The sequence below is a fragment of the Eulemur rufifrons genome, chromosome 6 (assembly GCF_041146395.1).
Source record: "Eulemur rufifrons isolate Redbay chromosome 6, OSU_ERuf_1, whole genome shotgun sequence".
Lineage (NCBI taxonomy): Eukaryota > Metazoa > Chordata > Mammalia > Primates > Lemuridae > Eulemur > Eulemur rufifrons.
Window position 1 is genome coordinate 69,322,800 of NC_090988.1, and position 19,943 is coordinate 69,342,742.

Below are 19,943 nucleotides of genomic sequence, written 5' to 3' on the forward strand. Positions count from 1 at the left end.
TGAAGGGTTGGGGGATGTTTTATAATGTTGTTTAACTTATACTTTATTTACCTTCTCAAGCATTTATGACTTGCCTTCCCAGGTGAGAATGAGTTCATCTGCTATCTGATTCATCTCAGAAAAATAGAGAGTGCTTAGCATGGTATCTAGTTCACCTTAGATAATCAGTAAATATCCATTGGCAAGATTCACTGAAAGGACCTTACATTAGGCACAATGCTGGCCAAGCTGCTGTAACAAAATTAAAGTGGTTCCAACATGACAGAAGTTTGTTTTTCTCCCACTGCCCAGAGGTGGGCAGGCAGTCCAGGCTGGGTAGGTGGCCCTGTTCTGTGAAGTCATCCAGGGACTCAGGTTCCAACTTCTTGCTCTGCTACCCTCCAGGGTGTTTGTCTCCTCGTGGTCAGAGCTGGTTCACCAGCACCACGTTCATGTTCTGGTTAAGGAAAGGAGGAAAGTGAAAGTGAGGGGAAAGCAGGTAGCTTCCTTATAAAGATGTGATTCAAATTTGCACATATTACCTCTGCTTGCACCTCATCCACTAAATCATCACATGGTTACACCGGCTTGCAAGTGAAGATGGGAAATATAAAATCTAAATGGGCAGGCACATATTCTAATAAAACTCAGGGTCATATTGCTAAAAGAAAGATGAGGAGCTGTTTGACCTTGGATGGCTAAAATTAAAACGATTGATGATACTAAGTGGGCAGGAGTATAAAATGGTACATCCACCTTAGAGAACTCTTTGGTCATTCCTCTCCTAGGTATCTACCTGAGAGTAATGAAAACATATGTCAAGAGACATTCTGGAAAAGGCAAAACTATGGAGACAGTAAAAAGATCAGTTGTCAGGGATTAGGGGAAAATGAGGGATGAACAGGCAGAGCACAGAGGAAATTTAGGGCAGTGAAAATACTTTGTATAATATTACAATGATGGATATATGTCACTAGACAGTTGACATTTGTCCAAACCCATAAAATATACAACATCAAGTTTACAACCCTAATGTAAACTATGGACTTTGCACGGTAATAATGTATCCATAAAGATTCGTCAATCGTCATAAATGTACCACTCTGGTGGGGGATGTTGGTAATGGGGGAGATTGTGCACGTGTGGGAAATCTCTGCACCTTCCTCTCAATTTTCCTGTAAATCTAAAACTGCTCTTTAAAAAATCTTCAAAATAATAATAAAAAGCCAAAAAAGAAAACATGTCCAACAGTAATGAAAACATATATCCACAGTGTTGAGGCAGAAATAATCTGATAAAAGTTTATTGAAAGCCACATTTGAGGACAGAGCCAAGAAGTCACACCCAGTTGGGCATGTTCCAAAGTCTGTTACAAGTTGGAATGCTTTCATAAGTAAGTTTAGAAGAAGGGGGGGGGCTCCTTGTATGGGAGTTGTCTTTTTTCTTCGGAGAGTACGATATAGAAGTTACAGTCATTGGTTGCAGATGACAACATACAGGCTAAGATGTTTTATGAGCAAGACAACCAGTAAAACTTCATGATTCAGAAACAAATTAGCAAAACTTCATGCCACCATCCTATGCCCTTGCCCCACCCAGCTGAAGTCTCTCTCAGGCTTTTGCTGCATCTTTTTGTTACTCCTCCAAAAGTGAAAAACCTGTGTGGGAGCGTCTGCTTGGCTGCTCCTAGGTCAAGGCTACACATAATGACACCAAGGAGATGGGAGAGAGAATGTTTCATTTGGCATGTAGATTGGGAGGTGGGGTCCCCATATTCACAACATAATCTATTGTTCAGATTCCCCCTCGTCATTCCCACCCCTGTCCAGGACTTCCCAGATCCAGGACAGGCCCAGTGTAGATAGTTATGATCCAAACCACCGATCTGGGCTGTGGAGCCTGCACGGAAGAATCGGGTGTGGAACGTCTCTCTGGCTCAACCAGGTAGGAGATCAAAGTGGGTCGAGATCTGGGCAGGGAGACCAGTTATACTAGCGAGATACGATGAGAGCTTGAATTACATGAGGGAACTATTTGGAAGGCAGATGGCATGACGGGACTTGGTGATTAATCTGGAATGTGGGAAGGCTGGGAGAAAGGAGCCAAAGGAGATGGTCCGATTTCTGACTTGAGGTGTGCGTGTGTGTGACTGCGTGTGTATAGAGACAGTGACACCTAAGAGAGGCAAGGAATAGGTTAGTTTTATTCCTCTTTGGGGTGGATGGGCGGGGAGGGTTGAGTTTTTGGCGTGGTTAATTGGAGATGCAGATGTTCAATACACAATTGAAATTAGTTTGGGGGACCAGCAAAGGTCAATCTGGGGTGTCTAGTGTCTGGGCCTGGGGGAGCTGAGCCCAGGTGGGGAGGAAGAGCGCGGGAGAGAGGCTCCCACAGACTCCGGACACGGAGGAAGGGGTCTCCGTGACGCACACGTGCCCTCGGGGCGTCTTCCCGGCGCCCAGGCAGGGCCCGCGCGCCCTTCCCAGGTCCCGCCCCTGTGGGCGGGGCGAGGCAGCGTCGCGGAGAAGTCACCCGGAAGACGAAGCCGGGTAGGCGCGGGCTTTTCCATCTCCGGCCCCCGCTGGCAGACCCCGGGAGGGGCGGCCGCAGGGTAGGAGGGATGCGCCAATGACTGGGCCGGCGGCACTGAGCGCGGCGGCGGCTGCGCTGGTGGCTGCCCTGCTCCTGCTGCGGCGTGAGGACGCGGGGCCGGGGGCTAGCCCCAGGTAACCCCTGCGGGTAGTGGACCGAGCGGGACCCGCACTCCTCTGGTCGGGGATGCAGTGGGGAAAGAGGCCCAGTGGTTGTGCCAGCAGTTCTTAGCACCTGGGCGCACCCTCCAGCTCAGGGCCCTTTCCAAAGTGTCCGTTGGCACAGGTGCGGGAGACGGCCGTGGCGCCGAGCCCGCAGGTGACTCAGCACTTTCCCCTGGGGCGATAGCTCCCCCCACCCCCAACAGATAAACAACCCTTGTTCCCCTGTGTAAGGACGCGCAGTCCCTTAACACCCTAACACCAGCGGCTGTTGATGTTATTTTCCCAGCATGGACGAAACAGAGGCGCTGCCAAAACTTCGGGAAGACTTCAGGATGCAGAATAAATCCGTCTTTATTCTGGGCGCCAGCGGAGAAACCGGCAGGGTGCTCTTAAAAGAAATGCTGGAGCAGAGCTTGTTTTCCAAAGTCACTCTCATTGGCCGGAGAAAACTCACCTTCCAGGAGGAGGCTTATAAAAATGTGGTGGGTATTTGAGCTGGGACTCAAACGCATCCCCAGTGATTCTGCAAGGTGAACATTTCTTGCCTAATGGCTGAACACTGCCCTGCCAGCGATGGAGGCAGGGAGAGGCGTCAAAATTTGGGCATGATTGGTCTGTGAGAGTCTCTTCTGGAAGCCCGACTCCTGGTTTGTAGGCCCAGGTTGACTTCCCTGTCATTGTGTGGCTTTGAGCAAAGCCCTTCTCTTTGGAACCCTGTAAAGCTCGGCCTAGGTGGGGATGGGGATTGGGGAGACAGAAAAGCACTGTTCTCAGGGCCACACAAGCTCGTTTCTGGAGATAGTCCTGTGACCTTGGCAATTTTCTCAATCAATTTGCTTATTTTGTCTTCCTGTGTACTTCACACTAAAGTTGTCAGTGAATCTCAAAATGCGTGGCAGAGTGGGAAAGGTCTTTGACAGGGAAAAGTACAGGTATTCACTTACAAGAATTTGTCTTGCCTGATGTCCCAGGCTTGTGTCTGTAAATGGAATACTCCCTTTCCTTTAAGTTACACTTTTATGGTTAAGTGAAAGATACACCTGACTTTGATCTGATGATAACCTCCTAAATATTTGCCCTAAATATCTGAAGTCTGAGCTTCGTGGAGATTCTGCTCTCCATTTAAACTGTGTGATCCTGAGATACCACAACTACACAATTTGGCCCTACAGGTTTCATAAGAGAAACCTACAGGTTTCCAAATAACAAGTTGTCTTGAAAATAAATGTTCTTGACTCCCTGAGGTCTGTGTTCAGGTTATTTTGTGAATGTCTTAGGTCCATCAGGACTTGCCTGTTTAAAACAGACATCTTTGCAGGCTTAGGCAGGTCACATATAGTCTTCATGGTCTGGTTTCATGGGCCTTGTCAGACACTCATGATAATTAGAAATGTAATTTGAGATCTGTGTTTGGAGAGTTGAGTTTTGATGGCACACCTTTTGACCAGGCACTTTGTGAAAACCTGTTTTTTTTCAATGTTGTATGCAGTGTCAGAAAAATTCTTTTGAAAGAGTTGATGGAAGGAAACCAACATTTTATTGAAAACTCCTGGATGATAGGAGCTTCTCAAGCTTTCTTTTTATTTTTTATTATTTTTTATTTTTTGAGACAAGGGCTCACTCTGTTGCCCCGGGTAGAGTGCAGTGATGTGTCGTCATAGCTCACTGCAACCTCAAACTCCTGGGCTCAAGCGATCCTCCTGCCTCGGCCTTTCAAGTAGCCGGGACTATAGGTACACACCACCACGCCTAGCTGATTTTTCCATTTTTTGTAGAGATAGGGTCTCTCTATGTTGCTCAGGTTGATCTCGAGCTCTTGGCCTTAAGTGATCCTCCTGCTTCCATCTCCCAAATGCTAGGATTACAGGTGTAAGCCCCCACACCCAGCCAGCTTTCTCTTTTAAGTTTTACAGTAAACTTATAAAGTTAGATGAAAGCTCTTAAATTTCAGCTTGCATGGGAATTACTGTGGTGCTTGTTAAAAGTGCAGATTCAGAAGTATTCAGGTGGGACCCAGGATTATGCCTTTTTATCATGCACCTCCTGGCTAATTCTAATACCAATGGTTTACAGATTGGACTAAAGGAAAGATTATCACCCACATTTTACAGCTGAAAAAAACTGAGGCATATGATCAATAACTTGGCCACAATTACATGCCTAGTAATAGCAGGCCCATGATCTGAACCTAGGTCTTTGAAATACCAAACACCATCCCCTGCCCCCACAGTATAGCTCAGTGGTCTCCTTCCTGGTGAGCTATAGGCAGATCTTTTATTTTTCTGGAGAGAAATTATAATTGAACCTGACTTTAGAAATCTGGATCACCCTAGTCCAGTTATTACCGTGGATGTATATGTGCATTGTTGATTTTCAATTCAGATGCATTGCTTATTGGTGGGAGAAAATAAATTTGCAAATTTTGATGTTAAGTGAGCAGACCCTTCAGTTGTTCTATAATTTAGTTTTTAGATCTAGAGGGTTTGTTTGTGTGTGTGTTTTTTAAATAACCTGAAGTTATATACAACTGTGCCCTTGTCTAGAATCAAGAAGTGGTGGACTTTGAAAAGCTGGATGACTACGCTTCTGCCTTTCAAGGTCATGATGTTGGATTCTGTTGCCTGGGTACCACCAGAAGTAAAGCCGGGGCGGTAAGGAATATACCCTTTTCCCTTTTTACTGGCCAGTGATGTCAAGGAATCCTTTCTTGCTCACTCTTTTTCTTTGTGCTTGGTGCAGTACCTAAATGTAAATAACCTCTTATCATTTAAGATTCCATATGCTGCTCTAAGCTTTGCAATACTTTGAATAGTACCTATAAGTCTGTCTTTCTTTCAGAATAATGCATGAGTTCAGGCCTACGTGCTAGAGACATCATAAATATTTATATGATCTTGCTTATTACAAATATTACTATTATTAACTTGCCCTGACTAAGGCAAACTATGATGTCTGTCTGAGTCAAAGAAATTGACTCATGCTGTTAGCAGTAAGCTTCCCCCGCCCCCTTAATAAATGTTTTAAACTTGAAGCGTCCTCTCTTACTTGAGTGATGCATCTCAACTTATTTTCATGCTAAGCTTTAAACTTTTAGGATAGAACATCAGAACACAGAGGCACTATTCAGCCAGACTTCCATGATGACTCAGCCTTCAACGATGATTCAACCCCAGTAATGATTCAGCCTTCACTGACGCAAAACTGTTTTAACACGCATTTTATTTTCTTTTTAATGGTGTTCTAAATTGAGTCGGCCCCTGTCCAGAAGTCATAGTTTATTACATAGATTCTGGGCAAATGTTAATACAGGTATATCTTAATTTATACCCTGATTATAGTTTATCTCTCTGGCAGAATTTACCTTCTGAAGCTGAACATGTCTATTAAATATACAGGAACATGATTCTGCCGTGGAGATTTATCGTAGGTTTATAAACCAGGCCCATGCATCTGAATCATTAGGGGAGTATATGGTTAGGAAGTATTGGTTTATACTAACCAAATAGTTAGGCTCAGGTGAATTTCTCTGGGCCTTCTGGTTTTCCAGAGAATAATTCCATTTATGCTTTCAGTTGAGATATATTCCCACATCTTCTGCAGTTCTGCATATTCACCCTGGAACACAGCTTGGTTTTGAGCTCTGTGCTGGGAACTGTGGATTACAGAGACATTTGACTTTCCCAGGATTTGGCATATTATCTCTCCTGGAAAGGGTCATGTTCCTGTTCTGCAGCTGGTACATTTTCTGTCCCAGGGACAGTTGTAAGCAGTGTCCTCCAAAAGCACTGAAAAACTTTTAGTCTAGGACACTGCAGCCTTCACTGTCTCAAGTGCCAACGTAGTTTCAGTGGTGACTCAGCAAAACAAAACACTGCATTAGGCAGAGAGCAGTTGATTTTCATGACGTAAGGCAAATCTCATTATAGGATGTGCCAGGAAGAAGTCTGAATTGCTTCGTTGCATTCAAATTGTGTAATACAATTTTAACCAGAGGAATTGGGTGTCTTCACTATCCAGAATATTGTTTTTTTAAATGTGGTTGGTTCTCCACCTCTCAGTCTACTCAATACTTTTTGTTCTCCTTTAAAATGAGTTTGAAAAAGATAAATGAAGTTAATTAATAAGCAAGGGAAGACTAGTAAGCCAAATGGTCTCAGAAATACGTTCAGACTAAAATGGTTCAAGAGGATTGCGCAGAAAGTAAGCTGTTCAGCACACATCCACCAGAAAGGGTTGTTTTCTTTTTTTTCCAAACTAATTCACATTAGGTACAATATAAACTTTGGAGGTTGTGATAACTTTAGCAGTTGAAAAGAGGTGACAGTTTGCAAGTGGCTCAGAAACAATAGTTGTTTGAAGGAGGGTTGTGGATTTCCAAGCTTTTCCCAGCTGGTGGTCAGGGTCAGCAGCCCTCTGTAGGAAAGGACACTGGGTGGTTCATGATGGAGACTGCAAAGCTGGTGGCAAGCCTAGTGTCATTCAGTAGCTGTTTTACAACTGGAGCACCATATATTTTGCCTTAGCAATCTGAGTTTCCAGTAGAGAAACTTCAAGAAATTCTGTCTCAGTGTTGAGATCGTCTGAGTAGCCAGCTTTAGGGTATTAGTTCACCAGGGCTGCCATAACAAAGTACCATAACCTGAGTGGCTTAAGCAACAGAAATTTATTGTCTCACAGTTCTGGAGCCTAGAAGTCTGAGCTCAAGGTGTCAGGTTGGTTCCGTCCAATGGCTGTGAAGGAAGGCTCTGTCTCCAGTCTGTCTCCTTGATGGTGGCTGCCTTCTCTCTGTGCCTCTTCATGCAGTGTAATTAGTTAAGATGAGGTCATACAGAATGGAATGGCCCCTAATCCAAAAAGACTAGTGTCCTTATAAAAAGGGAAAATGTGGACATGGACACAGGCACACCAGGAACACATCTGCAATGATCTTATTAGTATTTATAAATAAGGTCATGTTCGGAGATACTGGGGGTTAGGACTTCAACATATGCATGGGGGGGATACAGTTCAACCTGTAAAATTGAGTCTACCCAGATGTCTGTTGAAGCTGGTGCTAGGGATAGGTCTGTTAGCTTTCTTCAGCTGTTTGGAAGACCATTTTCTTTAGCAGTAGCTGGTTAGATGCTAATCTTCCTTTTCACTTTCACAGGCCATAGCTGTCTAATCAATGCATGGCTCCCTGACTTGGCCCTAATCCAGATCTCTAATTCTGATCAACTGGATCAGAATCTCTGAGATTGGAAGCCTGGAATCTGTATTTTTAGCAGGCTCCTTGGGAGATCCTGATGCAGCCAACCTTCTTGTTGGACCTGTTTTCGGAATGCATCTGGCGACTATAGTCCTAATCTTCACCTTGCTTTAGTGAGTAACTTGTGTGCTAGTGAAGGCTGAAATACCCTTTGAAAACCAGATCCATACTGGCCTGGAGTAAGAGCAAAACTCAAAGATTCCACTGAGAATAGTGCATTTCCCCTTATTTGTATTAAGAGAAGGATTTGAGTTTGAGGTGGTTTGATGTGGTTTCACCTCTTCATTTGCCTCCTCACCTGTTAGGATCAGACTCTTGGATTCTATTGAATGGCAGATGTCGTTAATGTGTCATTAATCTCAGGGCTTCCGATTCTAATGATACTCTCTTCTAATCCAGGGGTTTGCCCACTATAGCCTGTGGGCCAAATATAGCCCACTACCTATTTTTGTTTAGTCTGCAAGCTAAGAATATTTTAATGTTTTTAAATGGTTAAAAAAAAATTCAAAAGAATAATATGTCATGCCATGGGAAAATAAAAAGAAATTCAAATTTTCATATCCACAAATAAAGTTTTCTTGGAACACAGCCATGCTGGTTACTTTATTACCTATGGCTGCTTTTGTGCTATAATGGTAGAGCTGTGCCATTGCAACAGAGGCCTGCAAAGCTGAGAATATTTATTCTCTGATCCTTTACAGGAAAAGTTTGCCCACTCCTGTTCTAATCTATTGTTTTGTTTGATGTCTAGAACGGGGCTTGTGAAGTGGAAAGGTCCTAGATGGTTCAGGGGACCCAGATCACAGGCCCTGTTTGGATGCCAGGTAGCTGTGGAGCCTTGGGTATGCCAGTTAACTTGAAGAACTTGAAGCAGAAATAGAGCTAAGTGGTACCATTTACAGAATGATAGATCCTCCCTTCTTGGAAAAGGACCCCATGACCTTGAGTTATTCCAGCTTGCTCACTTGTTCTATCAGCACTGAAATACTGTACCTTGTTAGGATGAGTTGTTCTTAAGCCAGAGTGGTGTTCCTAGTTTTCAGGCATTGGTAAAGAAGATTAGAGGAAATGCTTAGTAGCTTGGGATTTTAATAAGACTTAAAATGAGTAGTTAGAGAATTTGTTTCCCATCATGTTTGTGGAGCCTTTGAGAATCTCTATACTGAGTCATAGTACACTGTGTTTATTCTTTCAAATGAGTGCTAGGAAAGGAAATTTATAATGGGAACTTAATTTCTTTTTCTAAAAGGAACTCTGATTCCTAGCTTAGAGTAGGACACATTGGGTGTGGAGTCATAAAGACAAAAACATAATGGACTTAATATGCTTAGAAGAGATGTCTGTCTGTTCTCTTGCCATCTGGTTAGGGAAACTAAATACGGTTTTTCCAAAAATTGTGTTTCTGGAGTATGGAATAGCTTGTTAGTTTTTCTGTTGTTCTTTAATTTGAGCTCCTCCTGTTGGAGGAGAAGAAAGGGCATGAATAAGTTTTAAAAGATGGCTCCTTCCATCTGTAAATGGAATCTTCCTCGCTCTGAAGAAAATTGGTGTGTTGATATCTCCTAGTCAATCACTGGGACCCACGCTTAAGTTTGATTTCTAAGTCCTTGAAAGCTGTTGACCTTTTTGCTTTTGAGTTTCATTCACCAGTTAAAAGGCCACGCCATCAGGGTGACGGAAGTGAAATTCAGAATTTAGTGGGCTTGGAAAAACGGGTATTTATAATCAGCTTGAGGGCTCAGAGGATTTGTGAAATCGTTTTGGATTAACAGCCATTGATTGCTAATAAAACAATATTTAGCTTTGTCCAGAGAACAGCGATGGAGAAAGGTATGGGCACCTTGTCAACAGGGCCCATTGAGCAGGGCTGATGGGCTGAGTGTGGGGGTCTCTGCAGCAGCGAGGGTGCTCGTCCTTCAAGGAGCTGTTGTCAGTTGTTAGCCAGGCCGGTGAAAGGAAGGACGCCAGAGTGTGATGGCTGGGGTGGTATTGATGTGCCTTCACTGACTAATCAGATTGAAAAAGTCCCATGGTATTTATGTCACTTTAATTTTCATCAAACAATTGGAGACGACAGCACTCTATTAAGGAGAGGTTGATCCAGAACTAAAGCCAAATAAATTAGGGTCTCAGTTTAATCAAATTATCCCTTTACTGGATCTGGATTAAGTGAGAGGGACAGCGTCGGTCTAGAGACTTGTGATTGGTTGAATCTCTCCCTTATTTTTAAAGAAGCTGATGAAAGAAAAAGCATTTTAACAGAGGCAACTGTAATAACCCTTCTAAGCATTTGTGCTAGAACAACAACAACACAACTGAATATATTTCACTAGTTAATGGTGTTTTTAATTGTGAATAATGAACCTGTTATTAAAATCAGAGTTCTAGTGAATTGGAATGAGGGGAAGAAATAGATATGGAAGAGAAATTCAGTGTTTTAGAATTTCCTACATAGTTCTGGTGATTTTTCTTGGCACACTTTCAGCACATTTAAAATCTCAATTTGGAGAATGGCTCTGGTAAGAATCATCACCTCTCTCTCTGTCTCTCTCTCTCAGAGATTTTAATGCTGAGTATTAAAATAGGTTTGCTTTACACTTATTTTAAAAAGCAACAATATGAATTTGAATCAGCGTGTAGGACAGATTGGCAAGTCTGTCGTTTAGGACTGAATGTCAAGGTATCCACACAAATGGAGAGAGTGATGACCCATGAGTAAAGAGGTAAGTTTATATTACCTGTAAATTAAAGTAGAAAAAGTAAGGCAGAAAACACTAAGGTATAAAGTGAGGCTGAAAAATAGCACTGCCCTGCAGGTAGTGGATATAGTTAAAAATGGACTCGTGAGTGATGAGAAGGGAGGGTCAGGGAGGCTTTTAGGGTAATAGTAATGTTCTATTTCTTGATCAGAGAACTGGTTGCAGAGCACGTTCAGTTTATGAAAATTTGTTGAGCTCTATACTTACAATATGTTTACTTTTATGATACACTTCAATACGAAGTTTAAAAAGTTTGCTTGGGCCTGTTCTTTTAAAACTAAATTCTGTATTAGTTTCCTATTGCTGCTCTAAGAAATTACCTCAAACTTAGTGATTAAAACAACACAAATTCATCGTCTTACAGTTCTACAGGTTAGAAGAATGACAAGGGTCTCACTGAGATGAAATCAAGGTGTTGACAGGGCTGTGTTCCCTTCTCGGGCCTGGATGGGAGAATCCATTTCCCTACTTTTTCCAGCTTCTAGCGGCTGCCCCATGCCTTGGCACAGGGTCCTCTTCCCATCTTCAAGGCCCTTTTCACTTTGCATCACTCTAGCCTCCTCTTCTGCTTCCCTCTTCTACTTTTAAGGACCCTTGTGATTACACTGGGCCCACCTGGATAATCCAGACTACTCTCCCTATTTTTAGGACAGCTGATTAGCACCCTTAATTCCATCTGCCATGGAATTTCCCCTTGCCATGTAACCCAGCATATTCACAGGGGGAGGGATTAGGATGTGGACATCTTTGAGGGGCTATTAGTCAGTCTGCCAACCACAATTACAGATTATTTTCATCAGCTAGAAACAGTATGGGATACAAAGGAACATGGGTACAGTGGAAAGAGCACTGCTCAGAGAGTCCAGAGTCTGCACTCTGCTCTCAGCTCTCTCACTTCCTAGTGGGTAGTTCACCTGACCACTGGACTTTGCTCCCTACCTACCTAATGCATTGACTGCCACGCAGAAAGCCCAGAAACTTTTCCTTGGGGCCACAGTGTTTTATTATGAAAATAGAATAAAAACTTAGAATGTAATGTAAAGGTAAACATAAATAGAAAAGTGAAATTTATTGACTTCTATTCATTTAATCCTCATTTTTAGAATTAAATTGTCAATTGTAACAAGAACATCAACAAGTAAGATTTTATGTATGTTTCATGCAGCCCCAGGGTCAAAACCAGAGTGAGTTAAATACAACTCTTGTGCCAGTTAATGTGTTATCCCCTTCTAACATTCTATGAAAGATAAACATTGCCGTATCAAATAGAACATGCAGATTCAATAACTTCTGCAGAGCAGATTTTTATTTAAAAAAAAAAATCATTGGGGCAGTAATCCCATCTTCAGATTTGGAATTCCCACTGCTGTAAGACCTCATTCTAAAATCGGGACTACCTGTGAAGTACAGCTTCAAAAGACTTTAGATTTCTCTTCAGCTGTCTTGGATTTGAGGATGCCAGAATTAATGGTGGTCGCAAGAGGCTACATGGAGACTTCCCCCCTTTTCTGGGTGCAGGTGCATGGTTTTCAGATAGGCCCTGGAAATGCTCTAAGTTCTGTTATTTGCATCCTCCTCCTCCCTCCTGCTTTTATGGCCACTTAGTTCTGTTTTTTTATGACTGGATTTTCCTTTTCTCTGCTTCCGCTGGACTTTGATTCGTTCATTCAGATATTTCTGGAGCACCTACCATGGCTGCATGTGCTGATGCCGAGATGTGAGTTAAGAATAAAGACCCAGCCACTGCCCTCACCGGACTGAGTCTAGATCAGGTGTCCCCAAACAGTTCTGATTATACACCCATCAGTAAAAAAATTTAAGGATGAATTCCTTAAAAATACGTAAGGTCTGTTGTAAAGCATACACAGCAATTGGAAATTAAACAGACATTGCCCTCTGAGTCCCAAGGAGTGTCTTCGACCATGCTTTGAGACCCTACCATGTTAGAGTTGGCACAGAAAAAAACAGAAACCAGAGAGAGGTTATTAAAAGACAAAGAAATGTGTGACTAAAAGTAGTTTGCCAGCCTTATCATTCCCGTTTGCTTCTTGTGGATTTGTTTGGTGTCTCGCTTCAATGTCATCATCCTTGTTTTTTCGTTGCAGTCTGGCCTTGCTGCTAAAGCCGGTACTGTCTATCCAGAGGACGACACCTGGAGCCTTTCCCAGGGTCTAAGCCTGACTTTCATGTATTGCTTGGATGCGTCTTATTTAGATCCCCATTCCCCTAGGCCTCCTAGCCTGCTCCCCAAGCCAAGCCGTGATCTTTAAGATAAACTTGCAGCTTTTTGGAAATAACTCATATCCTTTTCCCCCTCAGGAGGGATTTGTTCGCGTTGACCGAGATTATGTGCTGAAGTCTGCAGAGCTGGCAAAAGCTGGAGGGTGTAAACATTTCAACTTACTGTCCTCTAAAGGAGCTGATAAGTCGAGCAATTTTTTATACCTACAAGTTAAGGTGGGTGCATATTTCTATCTTTCATACACTTTGGAGAACTTGGCTAAGGGCAGTACTAAATAACACAAAATGCTATGTAATACAAAAAGACATTAAATGCATTATATTATGGGTGTGTGTGTGTGTGTGTGTGTGTGGCTACAGGGACTCTTTCTGCAGGAATATATTTAGTAAACGGGAATGATTTGAAAGACAATTTCCAGTGTCTTGCCCCCTGTTAATTGTCCAGCAGTCAATGGAATGAGATTTGGCAGCTCTGGCCTTGAATGTCAGCATGGCAACTTAGTATGGGAAAAGACTTGGAAGCAATGATTCTTAAATTTTTTCTCAGTTTCCCTAATGTCTGAGAAGAAGGAGCATTTGTTTCTCTGGAGGTTTGGGGACATCTAGTGTGAAGCAGTCTGCTAGTTACAACCTCAACTTTCTTAAAAGTCTTGTGTTTTATCTGTTAAAAATTTATAGACATTTTGCTATCTTCAGTACTATACATATCGTTGTTTACTTTAATACAAGAAAGTTTCTATATTCTTACCTTCAAGTTAAACTGACACTGCAGGAAGATAGGCTGTGGCTTTGTCTCTGTGCCTCCTGGATGTACCTAAGTGCCACAGTTTGGGAAGCTGGGACTTAGAGGTCATTCAGCCAAAGACTTTTAAAATGTGAAATCCTTTTACAGATGTTCATCTAGCTTTTGCTTAAATACCTCCAGCATTGGGGAGTTTACCATCTCATTAGCCAACTTGTTCTAGTTTTGGTTAGATCCGCTTTATTAAAAATTCTCACTTTGAGATGAAATTTATTCCTTTGTAAATGCTGATTGTTATCAGTTCTGCCTTACAAAATTACAAAATCAAGTCCAGTCGGTCTTTTGCATTATAGTCTTTAAGATACTTGGAGATTATGGCTGCCTTAATTGTACTTTTTCCTAGGCATAACACTTTTAAATCCCTGCACCATTCTTTATTGGTTCCTATTTCTAACCCTTCTTCACCCTGGTCACTTTGCTAAGGGTGGACTTCACAGTGACAGTACACTGGAATTGCAGTGGGACTACTACTTTTCACACTCTGGGCACTATGTTATTTTTTTAAATGATATATAAAATTTTAGTAAACATCTTTATCATTTTATTTGCTCATGATCAGCTTGTGATAATGAAATTTCCAGATCTTTTTCACCTGGCTCACAGCTGAGCCATCTCTCACCTATCCTAAAACAGTATTTTGAGCCAGGTGAAGATCAGTGAGCCACCAGCCCAGTTAAATCAAGAATGGAAAAGTTTCAGTTTAATTGTTAGCATTTAGAACGATTCTTAAAAGGAAAAATAGTCTGTCTATCAAAATACACACGTGGTTCTGAAAAAGGTTATCAAATAGGACTTTTGCTCTCATTGGCATTATTAAACATTTATGTCTTTTAGGAAAGAAAATGCATATGCAGTATTTCCTTATCTTTAAAGATAAAGGCACTACTGCCTACTCCTTGGGCTATGACAATGACTCATCCAGATTAAAAAATATAATAGCCAACATTAATTGAGCCATGCAGTGTTCTGAGGGTTTTTATGTGTATTTGTGTGGAAACTGAGGCACCATGATGGTAAGATCACCAGCAGTTATGGGGCAGGGCTGGGACTTGAACCCAGGCAGTCTGATTCCAGGGTCTACACTATTAGCCACTATGTAATGAATAGTCTTTGTCACTAATATATCTAAAAGGACCCAGCACAGGACCTGAGCCATGATAGAGCCTCAGCAAATATTAGTAAGGCCAATAAAATGGAGAGAGACCTCTACATTCACTGACAGTGACCTGTATATGTGCAGGATGGAATTATGAATTAGATTAATTAAAAGGAAAGAAAGGACAACCAAATGGTCCATCCCAGAATGAACGATGATGTTTCCTGAATAATCCTCCAACTACTGTGTATAACATTTCTAGTATTTATTTCTTATGTTCTCAGCCTCCTTGTGTGTGAACTCCTCCCTCCCACCCAAGTTGAGAAACTATTTTTTAGGAATGTGTATTCTATTCAATGAAATGTCAAACTGCATTCATTGTGGGCCGGCTCTGGGGCATTTTTTAGGAATGTGTATTCTATTCAATGATGAAATGTCAAACTGCATTCATTGTGGGCCGGCTCTGGGGCCTGGGTCAGCCACATACTTTTGTGGGCACCCTGGCTGGGGCTGTGGGAGGAGCCGAGTATGGAGCCCAGAGCACTGGACAGGCCTTGTGTTCTCTGTTCTCAGTGTCTATGAGCTTTGGTTTCCTCGTCTGTCCAGGGGAAGGTCACGCTCTAGAGTATGTGATATTTTATTATTGGGGGCGGGGAATCTGTGGCCTTCTGATTTCAGGATTGTTCTTTTTTAAGCACAAAAGGAGGCAAGAAAATCTTCATCTTTCTGTGCTGCACCCCTTTCCATATAAAGGATTTGTCCTGTAAAATTTGGGTTCCGTCAAGAGGCCACACTTAAGGACCTAGAAGGCCACATGTGGCCTTAAGGCTGCAGGTTCCCCACCCCTGCCGGGTTCACAGGACTCAGCATATAGTCATACTCACAGCTTGATTTATGGCAGTGAAAGTATATAAAGGGAAATCAGCAAAGGGAAAAGGTGCATGAAGTCTGGAGAAAACTAGGTACAAGCTTCTAAGAGGCCTCTCCTGTAAGAACCGGTTTCCCTCAGCCCCAGGAACAGATAGGCAGAGTCACCAAGGCTGTAACAGACAAAGGAGTTTATTTTCTAGCCCAGGCTAGGGTCCAAGGCTCAGAGCACCAGCGCAGTGGTCTCTCCACGAGCCCGGACCTCGCCCTGGGGTGGAAACAAAGCTTTTATACTTATCAATAGGTTACATGTATCGGGCACGCCCCCCCCACCACCACCCTTTTAGTTCATTTGTTCTTTCAAAAGTGGCTGATAGTATTGGCTCCTGATTGGCCGGTTTCCAAGTCGGGGCTTTGGCTCCTGATTGGCCAGTTTCCAAGCCAGGGCTTTGGCTCCTGATTGGCCAGTTTCCAAGCCAGGGCTTTCAGTTGTTACCAGCGGCATTCCGGGGAGGGGGAGGGCCCGGGTTGGGGAAACCGAAACTTAGGCCTTTCCTAGGAGGTCCGGTCTGTCATGGAGTTACTCTTGTTTTCCTTCCTGCTCTTTCCTTCCTGCTCTACACTCCCAGTGCAGTTTGCACAAGATGTGCTTTACTTCTCCAGCAATGAATGTTGTCCATTAGAGAAACTCACCTGAGCCTAGGAGTCCAGGGTTTTTATGGGAGTCAGTCACCTAGGCACCCTCAACCCAGCAAAAACTGCAGACCTCTGGAGGAAAAGCAGGTGTTCAGTATAAACTGCATTGTTTGTGCAAATAGTTTAGGCACAGTAAACTACCCTCATTAGAGTATGGCAGGAATACTCCCAAAACCCGAGTTCCCAGACACAAGCCAAGGGCCAACGTTGCAAGCAGAGCTTTCTAAGGACAGCAGTCTCAGCCTGGTATGTTAACTCTTTTATGTACACTGCTAATAAAGGAAAAAATACTCTTTGTAAAAAGCTAAGAAACATATGTCCACATTTATGTATGAATGTTCATAGCAGCATTATTTATAATAGCCATGGTGGAAACAACCCAGATGTCCATCAACGGACAAATGGATGAATAAAATATGGTATATCCATAAAATGGAATATTATTCAGCTATAAAAAGGAACAACGTGGGTAAACCTTGAAAATATGCTAAGTGAGAGGGGCCAGTCACAAAAGGCCGCAAATTGCATGATTCCATTTATATGAAATGCCCAGAATAGGCAAATCTATAGAGACAGAAACAGACTAGTGGTTCACTAGAGCGCAGGGAAGAGGGAATGGAAAGTGACTGTTAGTGGTATAGGATTTTTGGGGGGGATGAAATGTTTTAAGCTTAGATTGTGGTGAAAGTTGCACAACTCTGTATACGTACTAAAAATTACCAATTAAAAAAAAAAGATTTTTAACACATTAACTGCCATGTAAGTTGTATTTAATTCACCCTAGTTTTGGGCCTGGGGCCTCATGAAGCAAAACCTGCAGTTGGTTCGTGAAAATCTTACTTGTTGATGTTTTTATTGTTATAATTAGTATTGACAAATTCTAAAAATGTGAATTAAATGAATAGCAGTCAATACATTTTGTTTTTCATTAAATTTTTCATCAAATTAGAAAGCATGGTTTTGTTTTTGGAGTTTTTACTCTGTTTTTGTGATAAAACACCATGGCTCCAAGGAAAAATTTTTTCTAGTGTGGCAGTCAACATATTAAAAATAATTATCTAAGATTCTAGGATGTGATGAGCTAAGTGCCAAGTGAGTGGTAGAAACAGGCCGAGGACGAGGAGGAACGTGTGCCATGTGTGACTAGTTCACAAGGCTTTCGGAGGTGCCTGTGGCTTGAGCTCCTCTGGCATTTGTTTCCAGAGATGCCTGTCATGGTTTGTTTAACAAACCTAATTTAAAGCACCATCTAGAGGTAATCTCACTGTGTCAAAATTTTGTGGGATTTGTTAAGAAGTGAGTAATCTAGTGAGTCTGTGGGTTTTCTGACCCACTGAAACTACTTGTAAACCAAAAAAAGGCTAATGTCTGGCCAGCTTGCAACATTAATGCTGCACTAAAGAGAGGATATTCTTTTCTGGTTGAACTGACATATCATTCACCCTCTCTGGATCTGTTTTAATATCATCAGAGTGAGAGATCTGACTATGCAACCATTCACTTATTCCGTGGATTTTTTTTTAAATTCTCTACTACATATCAGGATTAAGCAACCTCTTCCTTAACTTCCCACACTCTTGGGAATCTAAAATTCTAGATAATGATATTAATAAGTATTGAGACCTGAAAAAGCAGATTATCTTCAAAACTACAAATTATTCTCTCTTACACTTTTACATAAGTGGGTTAGTCTTGATTAAATACTGGAAATGTGTTTTTTTCTTAACAGGGAGAAGTGGAAGCCAGGGTTGAAGAATTAAAATTTGATCGTTACTCAGTATTTAGGCCTGGGTAAGTAGAGTATTCATACTGCCTGAGAGTACACCACTATTGGTAGTGCCTGGAAGCTAGTTTTTCATTTGGAGAGGCTGACAGCTAAGATGTCTAAGGTATGAAAAATTGGCTGGAGGTGGATTGCTTCTTGATGCACACACCTTTCGGCTTAGAAAGAAAGGATAGGTGGTGGTGCCAGCTTCAGAACAGTCTAGAACTCCTCAGGTAGCATTTGTTGCCTTCTTTTTTTAAACTGTCTTTATGTACCAAATAAAATCTTATCCCCACTATATTAGTCTGCTCGGGCTGCCGTAACAGAATACCACAGTCTGGGTGGCTTAAACAACAGAAATTTGTTTTCTCACAGTCTGGAGGGTGGAAGTCCAAGATCAAGGAACCATTAGGGTTGGTGTCTGGTGAGGCCTCTTTTCTGTACGTGTGCAGAGAGAGAGATCTCTGATGTCTCTTCCTCTCATAAGGATATCAGTTCTATTGGATTAGTCCTATCCCATCCTTAAGGCCTCATTTAACCTTAATTACCTCCATAAAGGCCTTATCTCCAAACACAACCACGTTGGGGTTAGGGCTTCAACATGTGCATTTTGAGGGGACACGATTTGGTCTGTGATGCAGCCATGGTTTGAATGCAGTTTACCATCTCTTCCTCTGCTTTTCTTTTTCTCTGTAGAGTTCTATTATGTGATAGGCAAGAATTTCGCCCAAGTGAATGGTTGGTTAGAAAGTTCTTTGGCTCCATACCAAAATCTTGGGCCAGTGGGCACTCTGTGCCTGTGGAGACGGTGGTTAGAGCGATGCTGAACAATGCCGTGAGGCCAAGCAGCAAGAAAATGGAACTTCTGGATAACACAGCCATCCACAGCCTGGGGAAAGCTGACAGCTCCCTCAAGCCATGACCACGCTGGAGTAATGCTTTTCTCGTCAACCTTAACACCCATCACCAGATTGGTAATTTCGGGGTCTAAAAAAATTCAGCATACTGTAACTTTGTTGTTTCCCTCTTCTCAGCCACTCAGATCCAATCAAGAAATGACTGTGCCCTACCTCGGTGGTTCAGAGCCTGGTTATACATACAGATCGCCCAGGAGCTTTGAGAAATAAAGATCTGTAGGCCCTACCTCAAACCTTCTGAATCAGAATTTTTAGAGTATGGGCACAGGCATCTGTAGTTTTCTTTTGTTTAAACTCGCCCTGGTTGTTCTGATGCCACTAATTGGGAGGCCAGCTTTGAAGTGCTTGTCTGCAGAGTCATAGCAGCAGTGAAAACCTTCTGTACTATGCAAATGAGCTCTGTTCTAAAATTGTTGACATTCATATCTCTGAGTGACACAGGTGCTAATTAACTACATGTAATTCTGTCAATGAACATGCCTTTACTACTTCTTTAGAATATATAATAAAAGTTTTATAACTAAGCCTATATAATTCATGGGGAGAATTAAATAAAGGAATAAAAATAAATGGACAAATTCTAGCTACCTCGTATATTGTTCAAATGCCCATGTATCAGTGGTGATATGCAGCATTTGGGCCATTGGGGTGATATAATAGCAGCTAATATTTATCAAGTGCTTGCTAAGTACCAATCTTTACATGTGTTATCTGTGCTTTAACCCTCCAAACCATCCTTACAGAATGTGATAATTATCATCATCTTTTTATCTTAGATGGGGAAACTGAGGCTTACTGTGGTTAAGTGCCTTGCCCA

General features: G+C 42.2%; 1 protein-coding gene across 2 annotated transcripts; it reads left to right on the forward strand.

The window, feature by feature from the left end:
• The first annotated feature begins 2,490 nt into the window (after window positions 1-2,490).
• HTATIP2 (HIV-1 Tat interactive protein 2) lies at window positions 2,491-19,703 on the forward strand. 2 transcript variants are annotated; one of them, XM_069469696.1, is made up of 6 exons: window positions 2,491-2,528; window positions 3,022-3,217; window positions 5,279-5,386; window positions 13,062-13,199; window positions 18,174-18,235; window positions 18,906-19,703. In XM_069469696.1, exons 2-6 carry the CDS (start codon window positions 3,023-3,025, stop codon window positions 19,129-19,131), a joined length of 729 nt encoding a protein of 242 aa, XP_069325797.1. In that variant the 5' UTR covers window positions 2,491-2,528; window position 3,022; the 3' UTR covers window positions 19,132-19,703. The 2 variants fall into 2 exon arrangements, with proteins under 2 accessions (XP_069325797.1, XP_069325796.1); XM_069469695.1 differs by lacking the exon at window positions 2,491-2,528 and adding an exon at window positions 2,535-2,705.
• Window positions 19,704-19,943: the final 240 nt, after the last annotated feature.

Bases quoted from the DNA above. Each gene is read 5' to 3' on its own strand.
- HTATIP2 (XM_069469695.1), top strand. From the start codon at position 2,608: ATGACTGGGCCGGCGGCACTGAGCGCGGCGGCGGCTGCGCTGGTGGCT. The intron at 2,706-3,021 runs GTAACCCCTGCG...TTATTTTCCCAG, and splicing joins GGGCCGGGGGCTAGCCCCAG to CATGGACGAAACAGAGGCGC. The intron at 3,218-5,278 runs GTGGGTATTTGA...GCCCTTGTCTAG, and splicing joins AGGAGGCTTATAAAAATGTG to AATCAAGAAGTGGTGGACTT.